At 43.7% G+C, this 24,147-nt stretch overlaps 3 protein-coding genes across 10 annotated transcripts; 1 reads left to right on the top strand and 2 right to left on the bottom strand.

The window, feature by feature from the left end:
- Positions 1-604: 604 nt before the first annotated feature.
- Positions 605-6,290, bottom strand: LOC117653679. Its single transcript, XM_034399511.1, has 4 exons — positions 6,165-6,290; positions 4,987-5,099; positions 3,093-3,306; positions 605-1,291 (listed from the first exon to the last, which is right to left on the bottom strand). The coding sequence occupies exons 2-4, from the start codon at positions 5,052-5,054 to the stop codon at positions 812-814; spliced, it is 762 nt and encodes a 253-aa protein (XP_034255402.1). The 5' UTR covers positions 5,055-5,099; positions 6,165-6,290; the 3' UTR covers positions 605-811.
- LOC117653678 lies at positions 4,953-16,404 on the top strand. Of its 8 annotated transcripts, none has more exons than XM_034399503.1 (6): positions 4,953-5,069; positions 6,194-6,337; positions 9,205-9,840; positions 12,655-12,848; positions 15,191-15,356; positions 15,898-16,404. In XM_034399503.1, the coding sequence occupies exons 3-6, from the start codon at positions 9,229-9,231 to the stop codon at positions 16,054-16,056; spliced, it is 1,131 nt and encodes a 376-aa protein (XP_034255394.1). In that variant the 5' UTR covers positions 4,953-5,069; positions 6,194-6,337; positions 9,205-9,228; the 3' UTR covers positions 16,057-16,404. The 8 variants fall into 8 exon arrangements, with proteins under 8 accessions (XP_034255394.1, XP_034255395.1, XP_034255396.1 ...); XM_034399504.1 differs by lacking the exon at positions 4,953-5,069 and adding an exon at positions 5,634-5,721; XM_034399505.1 differs by lacking the exon at positions 4,953-5,069 and adding an exon at positions 6,017-6,077.
- Positions 16,405-17,651: 1,247 nt separating this feature from the next.
- Positions 17,652-21,669, bottom strand: LOC117653680. Its single transcript, XM_034399513.1, has 2 exons — positions 21,488-21,669; positions 17,652-17,906 (listed from the first exon to the last, which is right to left on the bottom strand). Exons 1-2 carry the CDS (start codon positions 21,605-21,607, stop codon positions 17,724-17,726), a joined length of 303 nt encoding a protein of 100 aa, XP_034255404.1. The 5' UTR covers positions 21,608-21,669; the 3' UTR covers positions 17,652-17,723.
- Positions 21,670-24,147: the final 2,478 nt, after the last annotated feature.

Here is a 24,147-nt window from a genome sequence, read left to right on the forward strand (position 1 = left end):
CTGTTTTGTTGTGGGATGAGGCGGTCGGGGACTCAATGTCTGAGTCTGAGTCATTCAATTTCATGAGTGGTTTGGTTCGTGCCACGCTGTTGGGTAGGCCAGGCGAATCATTAATGTAGCACGCAAGAAAGTTGAAGCATCTGTTCCTCTTATTATCAAAGTGAATCGACTGAAATCTCGTTCTAGTTTACAATGTGTGATATCACGTTGGATACGACACTTTGAAACATTAAATTGTTTCATATGCATTCGGACTGCTGTAGCTGCAACGAAGTGAGTGAGATGCATTCGACGTCCAATCGCGCGTTCAATGCGTCAAATTTCTACCACACCCTCAGATTCTTATGATGAAAGGGCCATCGTAACATACGTTGAAATGAGAACATACGTACTACAATAAAATTCATGCATAATACGATGAAATTCATGCGTAATACGATGATATACATGCGTAATACGATGAAATTCATGCGTAATACGATGGAAAATTAAGCATATTAAGCATGTTCAAATTTATGCGTACCTTACGATGAAAAACCATCGTAATACGTATAAAAACGATCATAAGATGTTGAGTGTGCAGAACACAGAAAACAAAACGGAAAACCTTAGCATTTGATAGAATTTTAATCACTTGATCACGTGGAACCTAACCTAAATCAGTAACCGAAACAACTTTGCAACGAAGCCCAAAACAATCACTCGAAGACAACCCGTGTCGAATACGATCAGATCATAGAATTATAACGAAGTCAAGAACTCAAAAACCATTATAACACGATAAAGAAGGCAGGCGCCGCCGCCAGCACCGTCACGCGTCGAACTTGATGCGGTTGAGTGAGGTGGTGTTTTCCCAGATGAGGCCGGACACGCAGTAGCAGTCCGGGCCTTCCATGCCGAAGCACTCGCCCTGGCAGCCGCGTCCCTCCAGACTGCGCAGGCCGGCAGTCACGTGACCGAACACCTTGGCGCGCCCGGCGTCGCTTACGGTGTGCCGCGCGGCCTGGAGGTGCACCTGCAGGCTGCCGTCGACGAGCAGCACAGTCCCGGCCGGCAGCTCCTGGCCGTCCTCGCTGTCCTGCAGCTTGCCCACCACCCCGTCGCCGACGTCGAGGCCACATTCGCTGGTGAAGACGCCGGTCTCGCCGTCGAACTTGAGCTGCACGTCCTCGAGGGCCGCGCAAAGGGCCCTCTTGTCCTCGGCGGACAGGGTCTTGGTGACGGACAGCGTGATGGAGACGTCCCCGCCTCTGAACTCGAAACCGCAGTCACCGCCACCCGGGCAGAAGGCCTGCAGAACAAGAGTCATTAATTCAAGTACCAATCATTACACTCCAATTTTAAGTTGTTTCTTGTGCACAGCTTTGCACGCAATGGAGCGTACCGTTTTGAAATGCACGAGTTCGTGCACTTTGACACTTTGTTATTGAAAATAATTTTACAAAGGAAATGAGTCATGCTTACTTAGAAAATAGTATGTATAGTGCACTGGTAGAACTAAAGCGTAGTATTACCCTCTCTTTTCAAGCGTGATCAGTTTACGCTTGAAATCTAGCTTAACAGGCTCATCCGCCAAAGTTCCCCCTATGTAAGTGCATATAGGAATTTCCAGAGTATGCTTTATTTCAAGCGTAACGTCTTCAAGCGTCTATGCTTGATTCAGACACGGAGTTACGCTTTAGTGTTACAAGTGAATCCTTTGCTTAAACGGATTCGTAAGGGAGGGTGGGGCAGTTTGAAACAGGGGCAGTTTGAAACAAACACTTATATTAAAGCAATGAGGGCTGCCGAAGGAAATGTGAGTGTGCACAATCTTCTATTTTCATGATCTTACTGATTTGCGATCGACACGGTCGTCAACGGTGCACTTTAGTGGCCTTGGAAAAGAGGTGAAACTTCGGTAACATTGAAATTGGCCTAAACTTAAATTTCGAAGTCACGGGAGTTTCCGTCTGGGTTTCGCTAGTAAGCGATCATGCCCCGCGCTTTTAATTCATCTTTTAGTACCTTATTAGGCAATCGTAACGCACCCTTGGACACTGACGTAGCCCTCACCAAGTCCGGCGGGGAGCAGCGCAACTGGAATGGTGCCGTCTGGGGCAGTTTGAAACAGAAGTGGATGGGGCAGTTAGAAACACAGCAATATCACTGGGAAAAACGTTTTATATTGTGGAAAGCGAGTATAATGATGGAAGTTCGTAATTCCAGATGGCATCAATGGAGACGTCGTATGTTTGATCCGTGACTTGCATCAAAATGCAAAATTTACTGACTGTTGTATGTTGTAAACTTTGCGGGTCGAAAACGGCCTTTATTTCAACTCAAAAACAGTAATGTGTGTTAACAACTTTTGTTCGTCTCTCTGAGACAAATCCATTGCCATACAATTTTTTAAAAAATTGGCATTTTGAAAAAAGTGCTTTTTTGGCTTTTAAATAATTATTAAAAATGTTGAAAAAGTTCGTCAAAATGTCAGCACTTGCATGGCAACGTCTATTTGAGTCTATTTGAATCTATTTGAGTTGTGTACGCGGCTCTTCTTGGCCCGTGTTGACTTCCATACAGCTGTTTCAAACTGCCCCATCGCTGTTCCAAACTGCCCCGGTCTGGGGCAGTTTGAAACAGATGCAAGGGTTGGAGTTTCATCTTATTATTAACGTTGAACGAACTTGTGAGCGTCTGCGGGCGTTTTCTAGTCTAAATAACGAGTCATTCTAGTAATCTAGTGCAAACACGCAGCATATAGACCAACAGTACGATTATAATAACGAAATTCCAAATTCTGTTTCAAACTGCCCCACCCTCCCTTACTAGATGAGAAAGAAGTTAGTGACGGGCTAAGAGTATACACTCTAAATGTCTTACTATGAAATTTGACCTTTGTTATTCGTAAGTTACGGTGAATTCGGCGCAAGCATATTATGAAGCAACATTTCTTAGTAATAGGAACGAGTCTTTTCAGCTTTTTCATTGTGAGATACAAAGAAAAATCTTTCGTAACGAAGAAAAACCACCTTCGTATTATGGGAAATTTCTTTGTAAGACATTTAGAGTGTAATTTTAGGATTGAAAATTTAAGATTTTAACCCCACCTGCACGACGGGTAGGCTGAGTGGGCGCAGGCCGGCGCGTGCGCGGCCCTCGGTCAGCGCGTGCCGCCGCGCCCGCACTCGCGCCAGCACCCTTTCCAGCGCCTCGGCCTCGGCCAGCGCGCCCTTCCTCGCGCCGTCGAAGTCCTGCAGGGCGTGCTTCTCGGCCCGGCAGGCGTCCCGCGGCTCGCACCAGCAGTCCACGCACCAGTCCCTCCTGAGCACAGAGAAAACGGTGTCATAAAAAAACTTTCTCATAAAAGTCGCGCGCTGTAGGCTACGAAAAGAGGCTACGAAGCACTTGCTTTGTAACTACACCCTAAATGTTTTTGTATGAATTTTGTGCGAGACATCACAGTTTTAGAAGCACACGAACTTTTCGTACAAATTTGTACGCGGTTTCGTACACAAATGGGGAAATATGTGCAGCTTTTCGCACAAAAATCGTACACACTCAACATCTTATGATCGTTTTTTTACGTATTACGATGGTTTTTCATCGTAAGGTACGCATAAATTTGAACATACTTAATACACTCTACAAAAAATGTCCTGTCAACGCCGTTAATTTATTACAATGTTTGCTGTTATGCAATTCACGGCGTTTGCTGTGAACTAGTTCACGGCGTTCACTGTGATCTCGGTTACAGTGTTCACTGTGATCTGGCCACAGTAAACGCCGTGAATTGGAGCCTGATTTGCAGTACTTCTGTGCTTAGCGGCGTCAAACTCACAGTGTTTACTGGGGACTAGATCTCAGTGAACACCGCGAACAAGATCACAGTGAATCCCGTGAGCAGATCACAGTAAACGCTGTGAATTGACCTACAGTGAAAACTGGTAATAAATTAACGGCATTTACAGGACATTTTTGGTAGAGTGTATGCTTAATTTTCCATCTTATTACGCATGAATTTCATCGTATTACGCATGTATCATCGTATTACGCATGAATTTCATCGTATTATGCATGAATTTTATTGTAGTACGTATGTTCTCATTTCAACGTATGTTACGATGGCCCTTTCATCATAAGAATCTGAGGGTGTACAAAAAGTTGGTGTGCACAAAAAAAACTGTGATGTCTCGTGCAAAATTATACAGAACATTTAGTGTGTTCGAAGAAAACGAAGGCATTGTGCTTCGTATTACGAAAGATTTTCCTTCATGGTAGAACGCATTTCATTGCATTTCACAATGCATTCGTTTGAATCTTATGACGAAGCGATGCTTCCTTCACTTGAGTATGTGCTCACGCAATTCTGACACATTTTCAGTCTCACATGGATTTTATATTCTCTTACTTTCAATTTTTTTTTTGAGCAGACGTAAATTGTACTGTTTTGTCTTTGATCGGTTTGAGGCTTAAATTGTCAATAGGTCATGTAAAAATCTGAAAGTACACTGCAATTGACAAAAAGTCCTGGGAGTACAAACTATACACATATCCGTAGATGTGCTTGAATACAGAAACATGCTTATCAATTTTAGATCATTTAACTGAAATGCCTTCATTACTCAAGATTTTCACCAACTCTCCTAAACTTACTGCACTGCATGGGTGTGCCAACTACATCAACAAATGTTTTGATCACATGCTTTTTCAAACACTAACTTTGATATTGGCATCAATTGATAACGAAAGTTGTCACAGCGCAGTGAACAAGGGCAAGCAACCGCCGCAAACTTCATTGTTTTCTCGCAATGCACAAAGTTCTAAACTACAGAGGAACAGAGAATTCACTGAGAATGAAAAAGTCGTGATCAATACCCAATTTTGGGCGAGGTTTACTTTCTCACCCAAATTTGGGTAATAAAGAATTCCTCACCCAAAATTTTAGTCATGATCAGGACTCTTTCATTCTCAGTGTTTTCGTTCCCCTCGCATGTAACTTACGGCCCCATTCTCTGCAGGTTACTGGAGGACGGCGCGCTCGCTGCTACCTTGCTGCTCTGCCTCTGCATCTTGAAACTCCTTGGGTAGGTAGAGAACGGCACAGAGTTCACAACCTTGAACACCAAAATTTAACATGACACACTCAAGTCAGTTTCACAAAAATCAACTCTTGGGAAGGTTCCGTGGTCTGAAAGTGATCAATAGACCTTTCCGGGCTAGCAACTTGTCCAGTATACTTGGATCTTTGCGCCGCCACATTTAAAGATCCAGCTCATTTGTGGTAAATCGGAAATGAACTCGGTGTCTACTGGAGTATCAACAACGAGTTTAATGCCATTTCGCTGCAAATAGATTGGGTCTTACAGTGAGGCGGCGGAAAGATTCGGTTATTGCACAAGAAGCTTAGCCCGGAAAGGTCTATAGCGGAGGACGGGCTGTGGGCTCGTGGACTCTACATAAATGGGGAGGGGCGTTCACAATGCCATGACAAAGTGATACGCAATTTGTGCTACGCCCCTAGTAGTATATGGACCGTCCTTGCCCCAGCGTAACGTCAGGAAGAACTTATCGTCAAAGGGACTTCCAGGCCCTGACTATAATAGTTCTTAAATTTTCAAATCGGATGCGTGGGCCACTGTCAGGTGCAAATCTTAACCTGCTTCTGTTTTGCCAATACGGGATTGGCACCTTAGCGACAGTGTTCTGTTGGCGTGGCGGCAGTGCCCAAGAGAGGACGTCAGTACTACTAACCAGCAGTCAAAATTTGTTTGTGCGATACCATCAATTTCCTTGGCTGACTATACTTTCTACCTTGGTCGGAGGCCTTGGTCGGCCTCTCCATCTGCAATCCTAACGGGCGCACTCAGTATGGTCCAGAAAAACACCTCTTCTAGGGGACTATCTTAACATGCTAGATTCAATCTCATGAACAACATATCTAATCATGGAGCGACCAAATTTTCACCTAGGGGCAGGTGTGGTAATTCTGGGACACGTGGTAAAAATGGGACAGCTAATTCTTGGTCAAGAATCGAGATTTTAAACCTTGTGCCGTAGCAAATGCTACGTTTTCAATGAGAACATCACATTTGGTATGTCGTGCGTTCAAAAATGTCAAATCTTGACTATGAATCAACTGTCCCATTTTTGCCCCGTGTCCCTTAATTACCCCAACTGACCCGATTGAAATTGAATGATGCCCGAACAGGTTTGACAGACAGTGGGAACACTTGGACGCGGAACGTGTGGCTCGCTTCACTACACGCAGTGCCGGACTCTCGCTTGAGGCGAAGAGCATCATCGACCGCCGCTCACCGGTACTGTGCGCCAGGTTTCGGCAATCGACGATCAGGTGAGTAATCGAATCAAGATCAACGCGGCGGTAACGGCGACTGATTGCCACACAGCGGAGTGAATTGATAAATAGGTTACTCCATTAGATCCTTAAGATCCGGAAGAAGAACAAAAGTAAGCCCTATGAATGGTCCTCCCCCATCAGGTGAGCATGCGCATAGGCTAATTAGGGCCTACTCTTGTTCCTTTTCTTCCGTTTCAAGATTCATTGGAGTACCCTAAGCATTGCATGATCTATCATAACATCACAAACGCAGTAATCGGTTATTCCGGCGAAGACCGGAAACGAAATTTGAGAAGAAATGAACCAAATCAGAGAATGCTAAATTCGCGAGGATAGAGTAGTACTTCAAACGAGATCTGGCCCGGATGCATGAAGAACTTAAATGGAAGTAAGAAATGGCATTTCTGTGGCCCATCAGGAACCGGCATTTCTTATTTCCTTCTTTGTTCCTCCTGCCTAGAGCTCCTTTGGAGTATTTTATTGAGTTCGCGTCGCGGTTTTGCTGCTCATGCACGTTCTCCCAAAACGTCTTGCTTTTGATCTTGCTTACTGCTGAACTGCTCAACTTCCGTTCAAGGTCTGTCCCGAAGTATCTCAGTAGAAATTACGTCTAGGTGACACGCAGGGGACACGTATCAGTTTTACTGTAGTTTCCGGTGTTTCCCCCTCTTTGCCCTTCTTCAACAGTCTTCAACTTCCGGAGGTTTATCATCCTGTCAGGCATTTATCTTATAGTCAACCGAAGTTTTCGAAGGTGTTTGCCTCTTATCAATATGGGGTACTAGTTAACGGTTCAACGACATTGATTCATACCCCAATAATTTCGTTATACCGTATACGGATTCCGAACACTGCTGTCACAACAGTATTGGACCTCAAACATTTGAGTAATGACGTGAAACTTTCGGTGTGAAGTTCTGGCTTTCAGGCCTGTTTCACAAGGAACAAGGAACTCCGGGGCAGCCTATGATCGCAAGAAATGGGGTCTGATACGGAACTTACGATGAAACTGTGTTGTGTCTCCGTGGGTCGTAGACCGGAAGTTCAAGGTAGTGGACGATAACTTGACGTGGAAATGCTGAAGTAACGCTGAGAATAAGTATAGCGCCCTGGAGGGCACTTCCGAAAGAGGCAGGAACGGAAGTTGGGAACACTCCACGTGTTCTGTACTTTCGCTACCAACTTCAGCTCAGTGCATTACGAAATCAAGTGACAAAGTCGTTATCGGCTTGAAAATTTGACAGTGTGGTGGCAACAGGGAAAGCCGCCTTTCGAAGCTTCAGTGAGGCATTTCGTATCGCGAATTTCATTCAAAGAATTGTCCGTGAAGGCTTGCAGAGGGAGGTGCGGGGGAGGTGGGCGGACGTCGTCTATGCGACGTGCGCTTTGTTGTCCAAAAAACGGTTCAGCTTTACGTATCGTGCTACAGACGGCGGAATTGTCCGTAATGGAAGAAAATGGGAAACTAACCCTGAAATTTTTGTGAAATTTTCTTCCTGTTTTCTCAATATTTTCCCAGTTTTTCAACTTTTTCTAACTTTTTTATTGTGGTAGAAAGAGTGTGAAGCCAAAGAAACCTGTATCTCTATCTTACTACGGATGCCAAGTGGCCAAGGATTGCGACATTTAAAGATGAAATAAAATTTTAAATCGCTACAAAATCTGAAAGGTTAAGTTGGGCGAAAACAATTTGCAGGGCGACTCAGGGGGTCATCCTGTCGGGTGGGGGGATGTTCTGCTGTGGTATTACCCTAAGGTGTTTTCGACCGGCTCAAAAAGAAACGTTCCTTTAATGTTGTCCATGAGGACCAGGGGGTGGAAAAGGGAAACGGGTCTGATTTAGCGGGCCTTGGCTGCGGCGATGCGTCCACGGCCGTTTTCGCCTTTTTTACCGCTTTACCCCGTCCAGCCGAAGTAGTTTTCTTACGGACAAACCCTCATCGCGTACTTAAAGAGCAAGGTTGAAGGATCAGCACAGCAAGGAAGCTCCTTTGGCCGACTCGATACTTCCAAAATGAGGTATTCACATTTTTGTAACTTGTTTACCCCTTTTTCGGCATTTTCTGGTCCGCCCGAACGCGGACGAGCCAATTGAAACAAGTTAAACATGTCAACGACTCGTCAAGTAGGCATCAAATCTTCAATACGGGCTTATTTTCCTGCATATAATGTCAACTTTAGCTAGAAAGTGGGTTTCCGGGAACCACGAAAAAACAGCAAACAACGGCCGTGCACGCATCGCCGCAGCCACGGCCCGCCAAATCAGCTCCGTTTCTACCCTCTGTCTTGACACACCAAATTTTTACTGTGTGTTGGCGGAAGGTTGGCGATGCACTCGCATTCCAGGAACTTGGCATCAAGTTGAACATCATATATGTAATGTGCATATGTGCACATTTGCCACGTTCCTTTGGATGTGAATGAGCCATAAACGAGACTATTCACATTCCAACGAACGTGGCACAGAGCTGACATCCTTGTCTCATGCGTTTCGACGTGATATCTTGTTCCTGGGATGAGAGTGTCATGTCTCTGCTGACGGCGGTGCGTCCGCTGACCTTGCACTGGCGGCCGTGCTCCCCGCTCACTGCGCCGCGAGGCCTCGGCAGTTGGCCTTCGGCGCTGCTGGAGAGTGGCTGCGACGTTACTGCCGCGCGCTGGGCAGGCGTGGTCTAAATCACAGTTCTTACGTAATCTCCTAAGTCAGCGGCGCTATTTCGTTTAGAGCTTTGCGCTGTCAAAAGTTCATGTACGGAGCGCAAACACGGCAAAAGCTGTATGTACTCCTTAGGGTTCAAGAGTGAATTTCACTTCTTCACGGCGGATGTTCTTGAACTTCACCCTTCCTTTGTCTGTTTCAGAGAAACCTTTTGGGCGAGTTGGCCATGGATCCAATGGGGCATGACACGAAGACAGAGTTCTTTTTGAACTTTCCGGAAGCTCTTTCATCGGTCGAGATGAGGAGGAAGGTGAAATCGACGGACGGATATGTGAACTGGGAAGTAGTCTTGCACATGGTGCCTCATGCTTCCCGCACTGGCAAAGGTGTGCTGCTGAACTTGGAGGCGGTAGCCTTCAGCCCCAATTCCCTGCGTCCGTACACGAAGAAGTTTGTGTACGCCTCGTGGTTGCTCAAGTCGAAAGGAGCACCTGACTTGTGTGACAACTGCCGAAGGGCAGGCTATACAGCCTGTGGCGAGGGCTACGACTATTGCGACCGGTCTGTCGGGCAAATCTTCCGCAAGCGGTCCACGGGCATGTCTGTCACCAGGGTTGAAAGCACTCTGACTCTGGCCGAGGGACCCCTATGCAACAACTTCCTTTTCAAGATGAGCAACGTGGAGGTCGCCGACTCCAGCTTCGGCACTGGAACGCACGACGGAAGAACTTGCCGCTTCCTCGTCATCGAGGTGACCCTGCGCCACTTCAAGAGCGACGAGGACGTGGGGGCACCGAATGTACAGGCGGCAGCGTCCATTGTCTCCACGAACCTCCAGGTAAGACGCCATCGTGATTGTAAGTAGCCACGCTCACGCTCCACGCGGTCTTTCGCACTTTCTTGTATTTTCTGCTTGGTAAAAACGGTTTCTGGCTTTCTCAGGCAGCCTTTGTTAAACACACAGGTGGTTTCAAGGTGGGCCCGCCTCTTAACTGTAATTCTATGATACTTTTACTACACGGTCAAAACGGAACCTGGTTTTGCCAGGAACTCCCTGGAAATCGCCTATGCCTTCACCATTGGCCTCCTGGGGAAACCAGGTACCGTTTTTACCGTGTACAAATTTTTACGATGAGAGTCTGCGATTCCCACGATTTATCGCAACTTGGAGTACAATAATTTAGTCGTTGCATTATTTTGTAATAACCAGCCCTTATTTTTTGCGATGATAGAGCCTTTTTAGTCATTTCCATCTTAACTGTTTTGTCAAAACTTTTTATTTGATTTTCTTTGTAGACATTATCGCTAAATACTTCAATTGCAACATTTTGCTATATTTTTTTATTGCTGATTTTCAGTATTCATTTTTGCCAAACACTGTGTTAAGTTTTTATGGCAAAAGATGTACAGTGGTTAGAGCAGTGTGAATAACAGTGTGGGAAACCCAGGAAACGTTTTTGCCAACGACCGGTGACAACGTTGTCTAGTTCCAGACTGGCTGGGGGTTCCTCAGACTAAAATGATGTATTTGGTAATTTTGCACTCAATTTAGCCATATCCTTTATCCCCACTTACAAGCGTTTGACTAGACTTATAGGAGCGTTTTTCAGCTAAAATATCAAAGAGTAGGAGTGAGTGTGAGTGTAGGCGGGAATTAAACTGGACGCAAACAATGAGTGCAAGAGGTGGCAGGCCCCTTGTATCCGAGTTTTGTGGGCTATTCGTTTGTCAATACTTGACTCACTCTAAAGGTCTTATGGTTCAAGTTCTCCATATTATGGTGAAAATTCCCCAAATTATGGTGGTGCAGCTGACTGTAACTTGTCTCTGTAAATTAACTGTACCTTACAGATATTTTGACGCCTTTCTTTTGCATTACACTACAAACAACTTTCTACTTAGTACACACTTACAAAAGCATGATTGCATGTAGAACACACTTATGCTGCTTATGCCTATGCTCAGCATTGGAGTTATGCGGCGCCAAGCATGCGTTTGTAAGAGTGAACTGGTCAAATGCATTTGTAAGTGTGAATTAAGTAGGCAGTTAGGTTTGTAGTGTTTTGAGAAAATGTCCACCATATTATACTGGCACTCGTGTTCATTTTGTCAGAATGTCAGAAACCTGTGTGAAATCCTGATTAAAATTCGCCCAGCTCTTAAAGCTGAAAACTTGTTTTGGCATTCTGTAGAACACAGGCCATCAATATCAGAATAAGTTTTCAGAATCTCAGTTTTTAGAGGTGGTCGAGTTTCGACCAGGGTTTCAGAAAAACATGTACACAAATGGGTGCAGCGTTTCACTTTCCGACATTCAGAGTGCTCCCAGTGGTATACTTGTGGACGTGTGGCTGCACGAGAACCCTCAGCCCACTTACTTTTTCTTAGTAGCGGTCTTAATAGTTAGTAATTGCAAATATATTCTAATTTTTTCCCTTTCACTTTCATTTTTTTCTTATAAAATTCATCTGAAAAGACGGAAAGTACATATATTGGCAATTGCCAAGAATTGCGTAGAAAAAATTCCAAGTATTATGGTTGCTTACAGGAATGCGTCTTACCAGAATAATGTACAATTATTGTAGTCAGTAGTAGGTTGAAAGTGTGAGAGCACAGTAAAGATCACACAAGCTTATCAGCACCAAAGTAGTCTTATTTGATTGCAGAGCGATTCTCACGTTTCGGGGTAGTTTTGGCGTCTCTGATTTGCCGAAAGTGAGAAATATCCAATTACGTTTTTCTCATTATTGGGGTCCTGGATGATACTAGACTTACGGCAATGGTATTTATAGTAAAGACCTTGTACTATCTTCCTAAAAACATGAGCCATAAGGTATTCCCATACGTTTTAGTGGGTGTTTTGATCACGGAAATTACGTTATCACGGAAGTTACAAAGTGTGAAAATCAGCTTTAACGGCTGACTCGGGCTTGCTGTGGCTTAAAAGTCGTTCCAGGGTCAAATGATACTCTAAGCCCGACATTTAAGCGGAAAATTTTTTCACCTAGTGCTGCTGCAACATTGGGTAAAGGGTGCCACGGAAGTTACAGGTAATTGTTGATACACGCCATTTTATAATGCTCTAGCCCGCTTTGAGACCGTGTACAGCATCTTAGATTTCCGCGAACCATGCCATTATGGCCCAGGGACTCCACTTTGATGGCTTGTGTCATGGAAAGTTACAAGTTTGGCTTGGGGAGAAGTCCAGAGCTGCCTTTTCGAAATTTGTGTAGTGAAATTGAATATACGGAGGACATTTTTCGTTGCAGCATAAGTACCTTCGAAAGAAGTCTGGCGTATTGGTCTTCGGTTGAAATTAGCTCGAGACATGCCAAGCTTCGAATATCCATCGACAGTTGGCAGCATTTTCGAACCACACTGCCACACTGAGGGCGGAAAGTTCGAGTATGTTCTCTTTGGACAATCACGGAAGTTACATTTGGGGTATTCCAAACGCTACGTAGACCAATCCAACGAACGTGAACTTTTCGAAATGTGTGCGTTTAGTGGGCAATGGCCCTCCCTAACATCAGAAACAAACCCCATGTCGATATCTGCGCTCGTTTGGGCACAGGAGTCAGAAGAAACGAAACTACCCCGAAACGTGAGAATCGCTCTGCAACGTCATCTAAAAGTCTACAATCCACTGCAGGCGATGCTGGATTCCGGCGCACTGTCGGACGTGTCGTTCCTCGTGGGCGACGAGGAGGTGAAGGCGCACCGAGTGGTGCTGGGGGCGGCCAGCGACGTCTTCAAGGCCATGTTCGAGACGGACACGCAGGACAGTCGCACCGGCAGGATCCACGTCGAAGACTCTCAAGCAGACGCTTTCAGGGCAATGCTCAGGTCAGTGCTAAAGGCTAGTCCGTCGCCATCCCACAACGAAAACTCGTTGTCACTTTATGACAAACTCGTGGATGACATTTTCATGACTTGAAAATGATGACTGTTTCTTCACAACACGCTACATTTTACTTTTAAATACCGTATCCATGCACAGGCATAACAACCGTAAAAAGTTGTTCCGTGGCATCAGCGGCTCATTACATGATGGTTGCTAAAGCCTGTGCATTCGGCATGTGAAGTAAAATATGGGGTGTTCTGTTCTTCCCCTGTCCAGTTATTCCCTGCACTGACCCTGAGCTCCTATGATGCATTCTTTCTCAAACCAAATCAACTTTCCGGGTCAATGTGGAGTTTTGGCCTGCCAATTTTTTTTATCAAGAGGCCCTCACTAGGAGAGAATCCCTGTAAAATATTTTTGCAATCGGACCAATAGTTTGGGAGTAAATGACAAAAAACCATTTTCACTTATTTTAGCGCAATTTAAGGTTGAAAAATTTCAAAGTGTCAAAATGCTGCTAAATTAAGGTCCCACTTGCCTAATGCTTTTCTTATATGAAAGAGCATATTAAAAAGTAATTTTGAGCCACTTTGGAGTCAGCTGACTTTACGCGTTACCCCAATCGTGTAACATTATAGGAATTTTACGCAATTTTCATATCTCAAATACTTCGACTCAGAACTGGACCGAATCAGGCCCACAGCATCCTTATATAGCCCTAACTAATATCCCAAGTAGTCATCAAAAATATATTGCATTTGTGGATTCTGGAGCCAACTTTAAAATCTGAAGTCTTTGTAACTCGATGAATTAACGGTTTTGGACTCAAATGCATATTTTCTCCATCCGAACAACTCAGATGGGGCTCAAAACAGATTTTTAACTTAAAGGAACTTTCTCTCTTGTAAATGAGCCCAAACCAGCAGAAGGGAGGGGTCAAAATTGCCTCACAACAAAGTTGACTCTTTTCCGGCAAAATTCCTAAAATGTTACTCGATTAGGGAAACGCTTAAAGTCAGGTGCCTCCAATGTGGCTTTGACATAGCAAAAGAAGCATCAAAAATCTGTCTTTAGACAAAAGCAATGAAATGACCACCAGAAGAAAACAAGGTAATTCATCATTTCCAGCGTAAGGTCAACATCATTTCCAGCATAAGGTGAAGGGCCTGTCTCATTAGATAAACATTATTTTGTCTGGTGGTCATTTCATTGCTTTTGTCTAAAGACAGATTTTTGATGCTTCTTTTGCTATGTCACAGCCACATTGGAGGCACCTGACTTTAAGCGTTACCCTAATCGAGTAACATTTTAGGAATTTTGCCGGAAAAGAGTCAACTTTGTTGTGAGGCAATTTTGACCCCTCCCTTCTGCTGGTTTGGGCTCATTTACAAGAGAGAAAGTTCCTTTAAGTTAAGAATCTGTTTTGAGCCCCATCTGAGTTGTTCGGATGGAGAAAATATGCATTTGAGTCCAAAACCGTTAATTCATCGAGTTACAAAGACTTCAGATTATAAAGTTGGCTCCAGAATCCACAAATTAAATATATTTTGGATGACTACTTGGGATATAAGTTAGGGCTATATAAGGATGCTGTGGGCCTGATTCGGTCCCGTTCTGAGTCGAAGTATTTGAGATATGAAAATTGCGTAAAATTCCTATAATGTTACACGATTGGGGTAACGCGTAAAGTCAGCTGACTCCAAAGTGGCTCAAAATTACTTTTTAATATGCTCTTTCATATAAGAAAAGCATTGGGCAAGTGGGACCTTAATTTAGCAGCATTTTGACACTTAGAAATTTTTCAACCTTAAATTGCGCTAAAATAGGTGAAAATGGTTTTTTGTCATTTTCTCCCAAACTATTGGTCCGATTGCAAAAATATTTTACAGGGAGTCTCTCCTAGTGAGGGCTTCTTGATAAAGAAATTGGTAGGCCAAAACTCCACATTGACGCGGAAAGTTGATTTGGTATGAGAAAGAATGCATCCTATACTTTTTGCATGGGCGTGTCAACTATGTCATCAACTGGTTTTGTTGACTCTTGGAAGGAAAATGAGCCTTAAAATTTTCATCAGGCGACAACCTTAATTTTTACAGTGTTCTAACACAAAGATTTCAATCACAGAAACTTTCTGTGGAATAGTCTTACACTTTTGAATTTTTGACAGTTATTAAACTTCTGTTTTTCTTTGTACAAATTTCCATTTGCTTCATTCATTTAGTTAGTTTTCCTTGCAAACAGTTTTTTTTTCACCTGAATAATGATGAAAATTTAGTTGTTCCCCTATTTTGCTCCATGCATCAAATTTTGGTCGAAGTGAATAAATTACTATTTTATTCTGCAGGTGTCTGTACACCGGTGCGATGCCGGCCTGGACTGAAGAGGACGACGATTTCCTCATGGGTGTTCTCAACTTGGCAGAGAAATACAATCTCGGGCCGTTGCACGAGGAGTGCCAGCGCCGCATCCTTTGCACCATGTCGGTGGACAACGTAGTGGAGCGTCTCAAAGTAAGGAGTGGTGGTGGGGAATACCAGTTTGAAAAGTTTGTGATTCATTGATGCACTTCACTGTTATGCAAGGAATGTGACGTCACATCCGGACAGGATCCTGTCAGGACATCCTGTCCGGATGTGACGTCACATTCGTTGGAGCTTGAATTTTGCTTCGTTCGTTTGAGTATGATGTCACTGAAGCGTACTTTTACGTGTTTCCTCAAGCGAAGTGAAGCATGCAACTACGCTTCAGTTTTGCCGGTGAACGTCTTGAAATTTACAAGCAGTTTTTTGTGCGTAAGCCATGCGCGAAACACGTTTCATAGCATGAATTTGTGCGTAACAACGAACGAAATTGTGCGATGTTGCGCTTGCAGTTTCGTGCGTAGCGTGTGTACTAAAGACTTCATTGTACTTTAGTGTGCTGTGCGTGGGTGCATTTCACCCATATGCTTAATTCGGGGCAAAACTATGGATGGCAAAAAACGAAATAAAACATGGTAACTTAATGTTTGACACATTTGTTGAAGTTTGACGGACTCTTTTCTTGTTGCAGGCCGTGAATATCCTTAGCCCGTCCATGGTGCCCCTTTTGGCAGATCCCTTCGTGAGGAGCCATTTTTCGGAGATACTTTCGACTGAAGAATGGACTGCATTTATGAAAGATGATGTTCACTTGGCAGCACAAGTCATGTACAATGCGATGAAGAGATAAACGGAACACAATTGTTTTCCTTTTTTGTCTTCAGCGGCATTGGTCTCAGATTTGTTACCTACTCTCACTCTCATGATGAAGAAGTATTATGTGTTTTGTTTTCCGTTTAGTTGCTAATTTTCTCATCAGTGTGCCCTTATTTAAACCATTGTAATATCTATGAAGCCGATGTGCTTTTCTCCATTTGCTTTGGTTGCTTTTACCATGGCGGGCATCTAAGATCTTTTGTACTTACTTATACATATGAACCATTGTTATAGCCTTTTCGCCGATGTGCACTTTGCCACTTGTATCGAAAATCCATTGCATGTGTTCGTAAATGGTGAATAAATACGTACGTCTGACTTATAACTTTTTTTTTGAACAAATATTATATAGGTCCTTAAAATTGTCTCAATATGGAACTTTTTATGTTGAAGACAGCAATTGTACAATTTTGCAAAGACGCATCTCAATGGGTCTCCCGGGGTGTTTGAATGGGTGGGAGGGACTTTGTAATTTTCCTTCCATCACGCGATTGTCTAGGGCTTAAAGGGGAAGGATGTAATTTTTAGAATCAATTTAAAGCATGTAAGTACGTGCTTAGGACAATTTTTTTTTCTGGTGAGCAACCACACTCTAAATGTCTTACAATGAAATTTGACCTATGTTATTCGTATGTTACAGTGAATTCGGCGCAAGCATAATACGAAGCAATATTCCTTCGTAATACGAATCTTTTTATCTTTTTCATTGTAAGATACAAAGAAAAACCTTCGTAATACGAAGAAAAACCACCTTCGTATTATGCTTGCGCCATTTCCTTCGTATTATGGGAAATTTCTTCGTAAGACATTTAGAGTGCAATAGAATCATGACCCCTCCTAAGAAAATCATCCTCACTCGCCAGGGTGCTAGGAGACCATCCTAACTCGCCCGGGAGGTGAAAAACTATCGTAACTTCATAGGATTTCTGTAGGAGTTCATATAGTCTCCTCGCCCGGGCGCTGGGGTACTATATTAACTCTTACACACCTACACAAATCCTACCAAGTTACGATGGTCTCCCAGCGCCCGGGCGTGTTAGGATGGTTTTCTTTCGAGGGGTCGAAATAGGCCCCGACATTTGGAATATACGTCAACAAAGTTTGTGACTTTAAGAGTCTACAATCTACTTCACTCTCAGACATGAACTTTATTCTCTCTTGCTTACAGCGTTTTTTGAGCAAACGTACAGTGTACTATTTTCTCTTTAACTATGCACAATTTTTATCGTTTTAAAGATAAAATTGTCAATAGATCATGCAGAAATTGAAAAGTACATTGCAAATAACAAAGTCAGATTTAATGGACTAAATACATTGTACAATAAACAAAAGAGTGCATACCCAAGAGGGAATACAATACATATTACGTTTGAACAAAAAACGTTTTGGCAAGAGATATAAAGTCAACACGGGACTGAGAGTGTTTGTGAATTATCAGCCTTGTAGACGTCGGCGAAATCAATAATTTGAATAAGAATGTGAATTGAACATGCACATGGACGTTGGACGTTGCGTAGTCAGCAGGTGGAGTCTTGTTTCCTTGTTTAAATAATGGAGCACTTTCTGTCAAGATCGATTGTTATCTTCGTCAAAAATGATACATCATTATTGCAGAATGTTGTGCGGGAACGAATCTTCACCTCACCCGGCCACTGAACCCTGCTTCACTTTTGGCGTGATGTTCACCGTGAGTCGTATGCACATGACGCACGCGTCGCTGCCGTCGTAGACCAGGCCGTCCAGACGCCACCTCCCGTAGAACATGACTGGGAAGTTGGAGGGCGTGATGCTTCTGCTGTTCATATTCTGTATGCTGTAGGTGCCCTGCAACCAGCCCGCAGCCCGCACTCTTAGTTCCGTGGTCTCGACAAATTTTGCGCAAACGTGCTCTTCGTGTAATTTTTACGAGAAAGTTCGCATGTTAAAAATTGTATGAGAGCACGTACAAAATCGTACAATTGCGGTGAGCTATGTCCTATACCGCGTTTCGCAACCCTGCAAACCCAATTGTGTTCGAAGCGAGGGGGTACTCACTCAGTTTTTTCGGGTACACAAAATATGAATATGCGTAAATACTTGTGAATACTTCTGAATACTAAGAATCGTGAATATCTCCGCACTGTGGGAAAAAATCACAGTAAATCCTGTAGTGATTAGTACAGCGGTCACTGTAGTTCAGAGTACAGGATCTACTGTACTTTTGTAACAGGATCTACTGTACTTTCTACGGGATTTACTGTACCACAGGAGTGGAGTACGGAATATCCTGTACCAGGTACAGTAGATACTGTAGCCAGGCACGGTAAATCCTGTGTTCTGAACTACAGTAAATCCCGGCAAAAAAATTAACGGGATTCACTGTGGTTTTTTCGCACAGTGCGAATACAAGAAAACTACGAATATGGAAAGAATATGAATGAATATTTGGGAATATTTGCAAATGCCCTAGAATATGTGTGAATACTTGAGAATATATGTGAATATGTAAGTTAAAGAGTAGAGGTTTTCGGCTAGCCGCGAACCAGGATTCTTCTCGGATCTCATTTTGTCAGTAAGAAACGTCCAAATATGGACCCGAGAGTGATACCAGAAGCTCTCGCGCCGAATTTCGGACAAAAGAACGACGAAATAATGTCAACAAGTATTTAAATACCTCTGAATACTAGGGAATATCTGTGAATACTAAGTGAATACCCGTGAATACTCACGAATACTTCGAAATATTCTGAATATGTGTGAATATGGAGAATACTTGTGAATACATGAATATTAATGAATATTCAAGAATATGAATATCCTAGTGGGTACACAGAATACCTCGAGTGAATACCCCGTTTCGAAGTAGCATGCTTTACACCCATAAGGTAGGAGGGACTGGCGGCCAAAACTCGAGAAGCGTGTTGAGGTCCAAAGTCAGTAAGCAAGACTCGATCCGGGCGTGTGACCTCACCAACCAATGGATTCCTTGTTCGGAGAGCAACCCTTTGGTGGGGGTGACCCGTTCGGTCCGAGTCCCATGTAGCGACTCTGGAGCAGGGTTGTTAACGTTAATTTCAGATTTAACGCGTTAACGTTAATGCGTTAGTCCGGGTGCATTAACTTAACGCGTTAACGTTAACTCGAATTTGAGAATTTAACGCGTTAACGTTAAATTAACGCAAGTAACGCCGTTATCGTTAAACTTTAAAACCCAACCAGAGAGGGTTGAGATAACGCCACCAAAACGTTGAAACAAACGTTCATCACCCATAAAAGAATTAAAGAACCATAAACACAAATATTAAACTAGTTTAAAAAAGCTTTTGCTTCTCTAGCACATATATTTTTTCGGAAATTTACCTGGACCGATCGTGCATTAATCCCTACGTTAACGCATTAACGGCGTTACGCGTTAAGAGAGTCCTTAACTTAACGCGTTTAACGTTTAATGGCCCAGACATATTTTAACGAGTTAACGTTAACGTTAATTAACGATTAACGCCGTTACCGTAACGCCGTTAATCGTTAAATTAACGTTAACAACCCTGCTCTGGAGCTTCAAATGCGTCCGGGATTCTGACCGCCGCCACCGTCTTCTGGCCCACCATGGTGTGGCCTGAATATGTTTCCTTGCAAGGAACATGATATGTCAGTGAAGGCACGGGCGCTGCACTGCAAGAAAAAAAACCACAACGAAAGTACACAAATTACTGCCAAATTTTTTTTTCTCGGGAATATATTGTAATTTCAAAGTACAACAATTGTACAAAATGAACCGGGGACAGGGATCCTTAACTTACCTCATAAGGGCATCATAACGTTATCATAAGAGTTAAAGTTACTACCCTTAACTTCTAACATCTTTTCAAAAGGGTAGGTTATTTTTTTTATGTCTCGAATTTGTGTGGATATACTTCTGCAAGTACTTTCATAAGTCCGTACCCTTAACCTTTAGCGAACATTGTTTTATGTTACGTTATGAAAGCAGTGTTAGTTAAATATTAAGTTAAGTTAAGGATCCCTGGCTGGGGAGTCCAGGCCTCGTGTGGTTTGTAATTCTCGTTGTTGGCTGAGCGCTGGCGAAGCCTGTTACTCCAGTGGGGTTGAAAAGCTTTTCATGTCTGTCTGTCTGTGTGTGTGTCTGTGTGCACTACTCCTCCTGAACGGCTCGGCCGATCTCGGTGAGATTTTGCACACTTTTTGGGCATGTCCTTGGCTCGGCACACGCAAAATTTCGCTACCCTTGGTCAACTGGTTCAGTTTTTAAAGCCGAAAAATACTTAAGAAACAGCGAAAAATCAAGTTTTCTGCAGGCAGATCACTTCTGTCCTGAAGAAAACGGGGTCTGTGGGGCAGGCCCCCCCAGCATCGACAGGTTAAAAAGTTACAAGGGTCAAGATCGTGTTACATATAGATGAAGCAACTCTATCTAGGATGAAGGGGGGGTCTGGGGGACGGAGCATGCAACAAGTTTGGAGTAACCGACGATGGACAAGCCATTGCCTGCCGAAGGCAGGCTAGCGCCTCAGGCCAAGGTAGGGACGCCAGGTGCGGATTGGAGGAACAGGCAGCGAGACATCGCGAAGCCTGCTACGACAAGACGCGGTCTGGCGTATACCTACCTTGTTCTTTATACAATCACTGAGATTTCAATCGCTATGAGTATAGCACGTGTGGTGCGATGCAGCTGAGATATCGCACCATACGTGCAATGCGAAAGCCATATTGCACCTTACGTGTGATGCGTCCCGAAAATGCCCTATGCTAATGCATGGGAATGAGGATAGGCCTGGGCGATTATTGGTTGTAATCGTAATCGGCCGATGAATAAAATAATCGCGATTGGTGTCGATTAGCAGTTCGGTAATCGGTAATCGAAAACGTACACGATTAATCGAAAATCAACGATTAATCGGGGGAAACCGATTATTTGGAAATTGACAAACAAAGGTTAATACTCGTACTATTGTGAAAATAGCATTTAATAAGAGGATAGGAAAACCATTGGCGCAACCTCGAGTGTCTGAGACAGCTTTTTCGTGCCTTAACTGAAAACTTTTCAAGACTTTTCCACTCAGAATTTGAACAGGTGATGGAAAGAACATCCGATAATGAGACGATTAATCGATAATCGATCATCGTTAAATAATCGGACAATCCTTCGATTACCGAACCACTAATCGGGGGTTTGAAATAATCGGACGATTAACAAAATAATCGCGATTATTTTCGATTATTCGATTAATCGCCCAGGCCTAAATGAGGAGGTATTGCACTTCATGTGCGACGCTTTTGCATCCATTGACGCTTTACACATAGCGTTTGGATTCTCAGTGAATCCTTGTTGTACTTTATTGTACAGTTTTTGTTGTACTTTTGTTGCACTATTCACACTTTTTCTTGCAGTATGGGAGTCAGGTCCTCACCGTGCGGATGGGGCAGTCCTCCTGGAGGGGGCCGTCGGGCCCGATGGTGTGGTTCAGGACGTGCCTCCACACGCCCGGCAGGTAGGTGCGCATCGTCGTGCACACGCGCCGGAACCTCATCACGATGGCGTTCTCCTTCCAGCCGCCGCGGGAGCTCCAGGACGCGAACACGAACCTGCTCTGCAACGAGCAACGGGGCGCGGAAAGATTGCGTCATCGCCGGGGGGAAGCACCAAAACCTTACGAAGTGTTTTGAGCATACATAGTACAAACCAATTTACTTTTTTATACGAAGAAATACTTCGTAAATTACAGAATATTTTCTTTGTAATCTTATGTATGCTCGAAATACTTTTGTTAGACTGATTTTTCTTTGTAAGGCCTAGGTCTAAAATAGTTTGTAAAGTTGTCTCAGTGTACAGTGTACAGCATGCGAGTCAAGTTGACGAATGTGACGGTATATTTTCTAAGTATGAAATTTGTTCTGTTCGAACGTTTGTCCGCGCAGCGGGTGGCAACTGATTTTCCAAAACGTGCGTGCGGACATAATGTTTTTTGACAAATATCTTCCAAACTAAGCAAGCTAGGAATAAACTACTTACATTTTTTAAATAAGAACAAATTTTGACAGGAATTAAGGTTTTTTTTTGGACGATTGATCAATAATCACCAAGGTTGTTTCGCAGCCCAAAGGCACATTTGTTGCAAAATGTGGTCCTGATCCAGGTTTGGCATTGTTGCGGTTTGCTCAAAATCACTTATTTGGAAACGTGTTCGTGGGCGGACGGAGAGTCGAGTCAGAAATCCGAAACCAGATTCGGAATCCTCACGACTTCTGCCATGGTTTTGGCTCGGTTTTGGCACCATGGACATCTTAAGGTCAGATTAAGTCATGATACACGGGGGCAAATTTCGGTCGCTTTCGTATTTTCAACAAACATTTTCGCGCCTCAACCATTTAGGGACCTTTGATGGAGTGGAGACCTACTCCATCTACACAGCCTTTACATTGGCGAATTTTCTGAGGCCTCAGATTTGTAATACGACTCTCCGTACGCTCGCATCAACGTTTGCAAGATCAGCATGTTACACGATGAGACATGGGATTTCAGGGCCTTTTTGGCTGAGCGATAGCGAAGCCTGTTACTCCAGTGGGGTTGAAATTTTTTTCCTGTCTGTCTGTCTGTCCCCCCAGTAGTTTGTAAAGTTGTCTCAGTGTACAGTGTACAGCATGCGAGTCTTTTTTTTACAAGTGGTATAAAAGGTATTGGGTGGGGGTCGGGTGGGGGGCAATGAGAGATCCCCCGAGACAGCTAACAACAGCGACCTGCTGAGCTGGCCACTGCTTTACTTGAACTACCTAGCGATACCCCGTGCCCACGGAACAAAATATAGTCCCTCTGGAGGCTAAAACCTATTTCCAAGGCCGTTTCAGCTGCGTAATAGCCTTGTAATTGGCTGAGCGATAGCGAAGCCTGTTACTCCAGTGGGGTTGAAAAGTTTTTCATGTCTGTCTGTCTGTCTGTCTGTCTGTCTGTCTGTGTGCACTACTCCTCCTGAACGGCTTAGCCGATCTCGGTGAGATTTTGCACACTTCTTGGGTATGTCCTTGGGCTCGGCACACGCGAAATTTCACCATCCTAGCTCTACTGGTTCAGTTTTTATAGCCGAAAAACACCTAAAAAACGGCGAAAAATAGAGCTTTCTGCAGAAAGATCACTTCCGGCTTGGAGAAAGGGGGGTCTGGGGGGCGGAGCCCCCCAGCCCCGACAAGTTAAAAAGTGACAAGGGTCAAGATCGTGTTATCTATAGATAAAACAACTCTTTTTAGAATGTAGGGGGGTCTGGAGGGCGGAGCCCCCCACCATTTCAACAAGTTAAAAAATAACCGACAATGGACAAGCCATTGCCTGCCGCAGGCAGGCTAGCGCCGCAGGCCAAGGTAGGTACGCCAGGCGTGGATTGGAGGAACAGGCAGCGAGACATCGCGAAGCCTGTTACGACAAGGCGCGGTCTGGCGTAAACCTACCTTGTAGTAGTGTAATAGCTGTAACTGATAGGTAATACCTGTGTAATTGCGTAATAGGTTCGAAATGGGCGTAATGATTAGTTGCTGTAATTGCTACAATTACTGTAATTGCACTGTAATGGTACTGTAATAGCAGAAATATCGATGTAATATCTGTAATTTGCGTAATAGGTGTAATTGTCTGTAATGATTCAAAATGTAATAGTCGGTCAACCATTTTCATGAGTGATTTCCCCCTTGGAACTTAAAGATCTGAATCAGGAATTAGAATCTGCTTTTCACGTGGATAAGGCTGATGAAGTTATGCAGAAACTTAAAAATAAGCAAGAGGAGGATCTTTAGGTCATGGAAAATAAGGTAAGGGCTTGCTCTTGCTCCTTAACTCTTAGTGCATTTTTAATGGTATCTTTCTAAGAAAATGTAATCTGTTTAGAAACGGGAACAAGAAATGGATATCAGATTGCTGACTCAAACAAATGAGATATTCAACAGGTCGAGGGGTCTCAAAATATCAGAAAAAGTTTTTAAAATCGAATGATATCGAATGTAATCTACTTCCGGTTGTCCTCTGCTTGACTGTCGATTGTATCGAACTTCAAACTTCAATCTCTGCCTTGTAATCTTTAAAAGT

Source organism: Thrips palmi, unplaced genomic scaffold (genome assembly GCF_012932325.1).
Source record: "Thrips palmi isolate BJ-2018 unplaced genomic scaffold, TpBJ-2018v1 HiC_scaffold_8, whole genome shotgun sequence".
In the NCBI taxonomy this organism is placed as follows: Eukaryota; Metazoa; Arthropoda; class Insecta; order Thysanoptera; family Thripidae; genus Thrips; species Thrips palmi.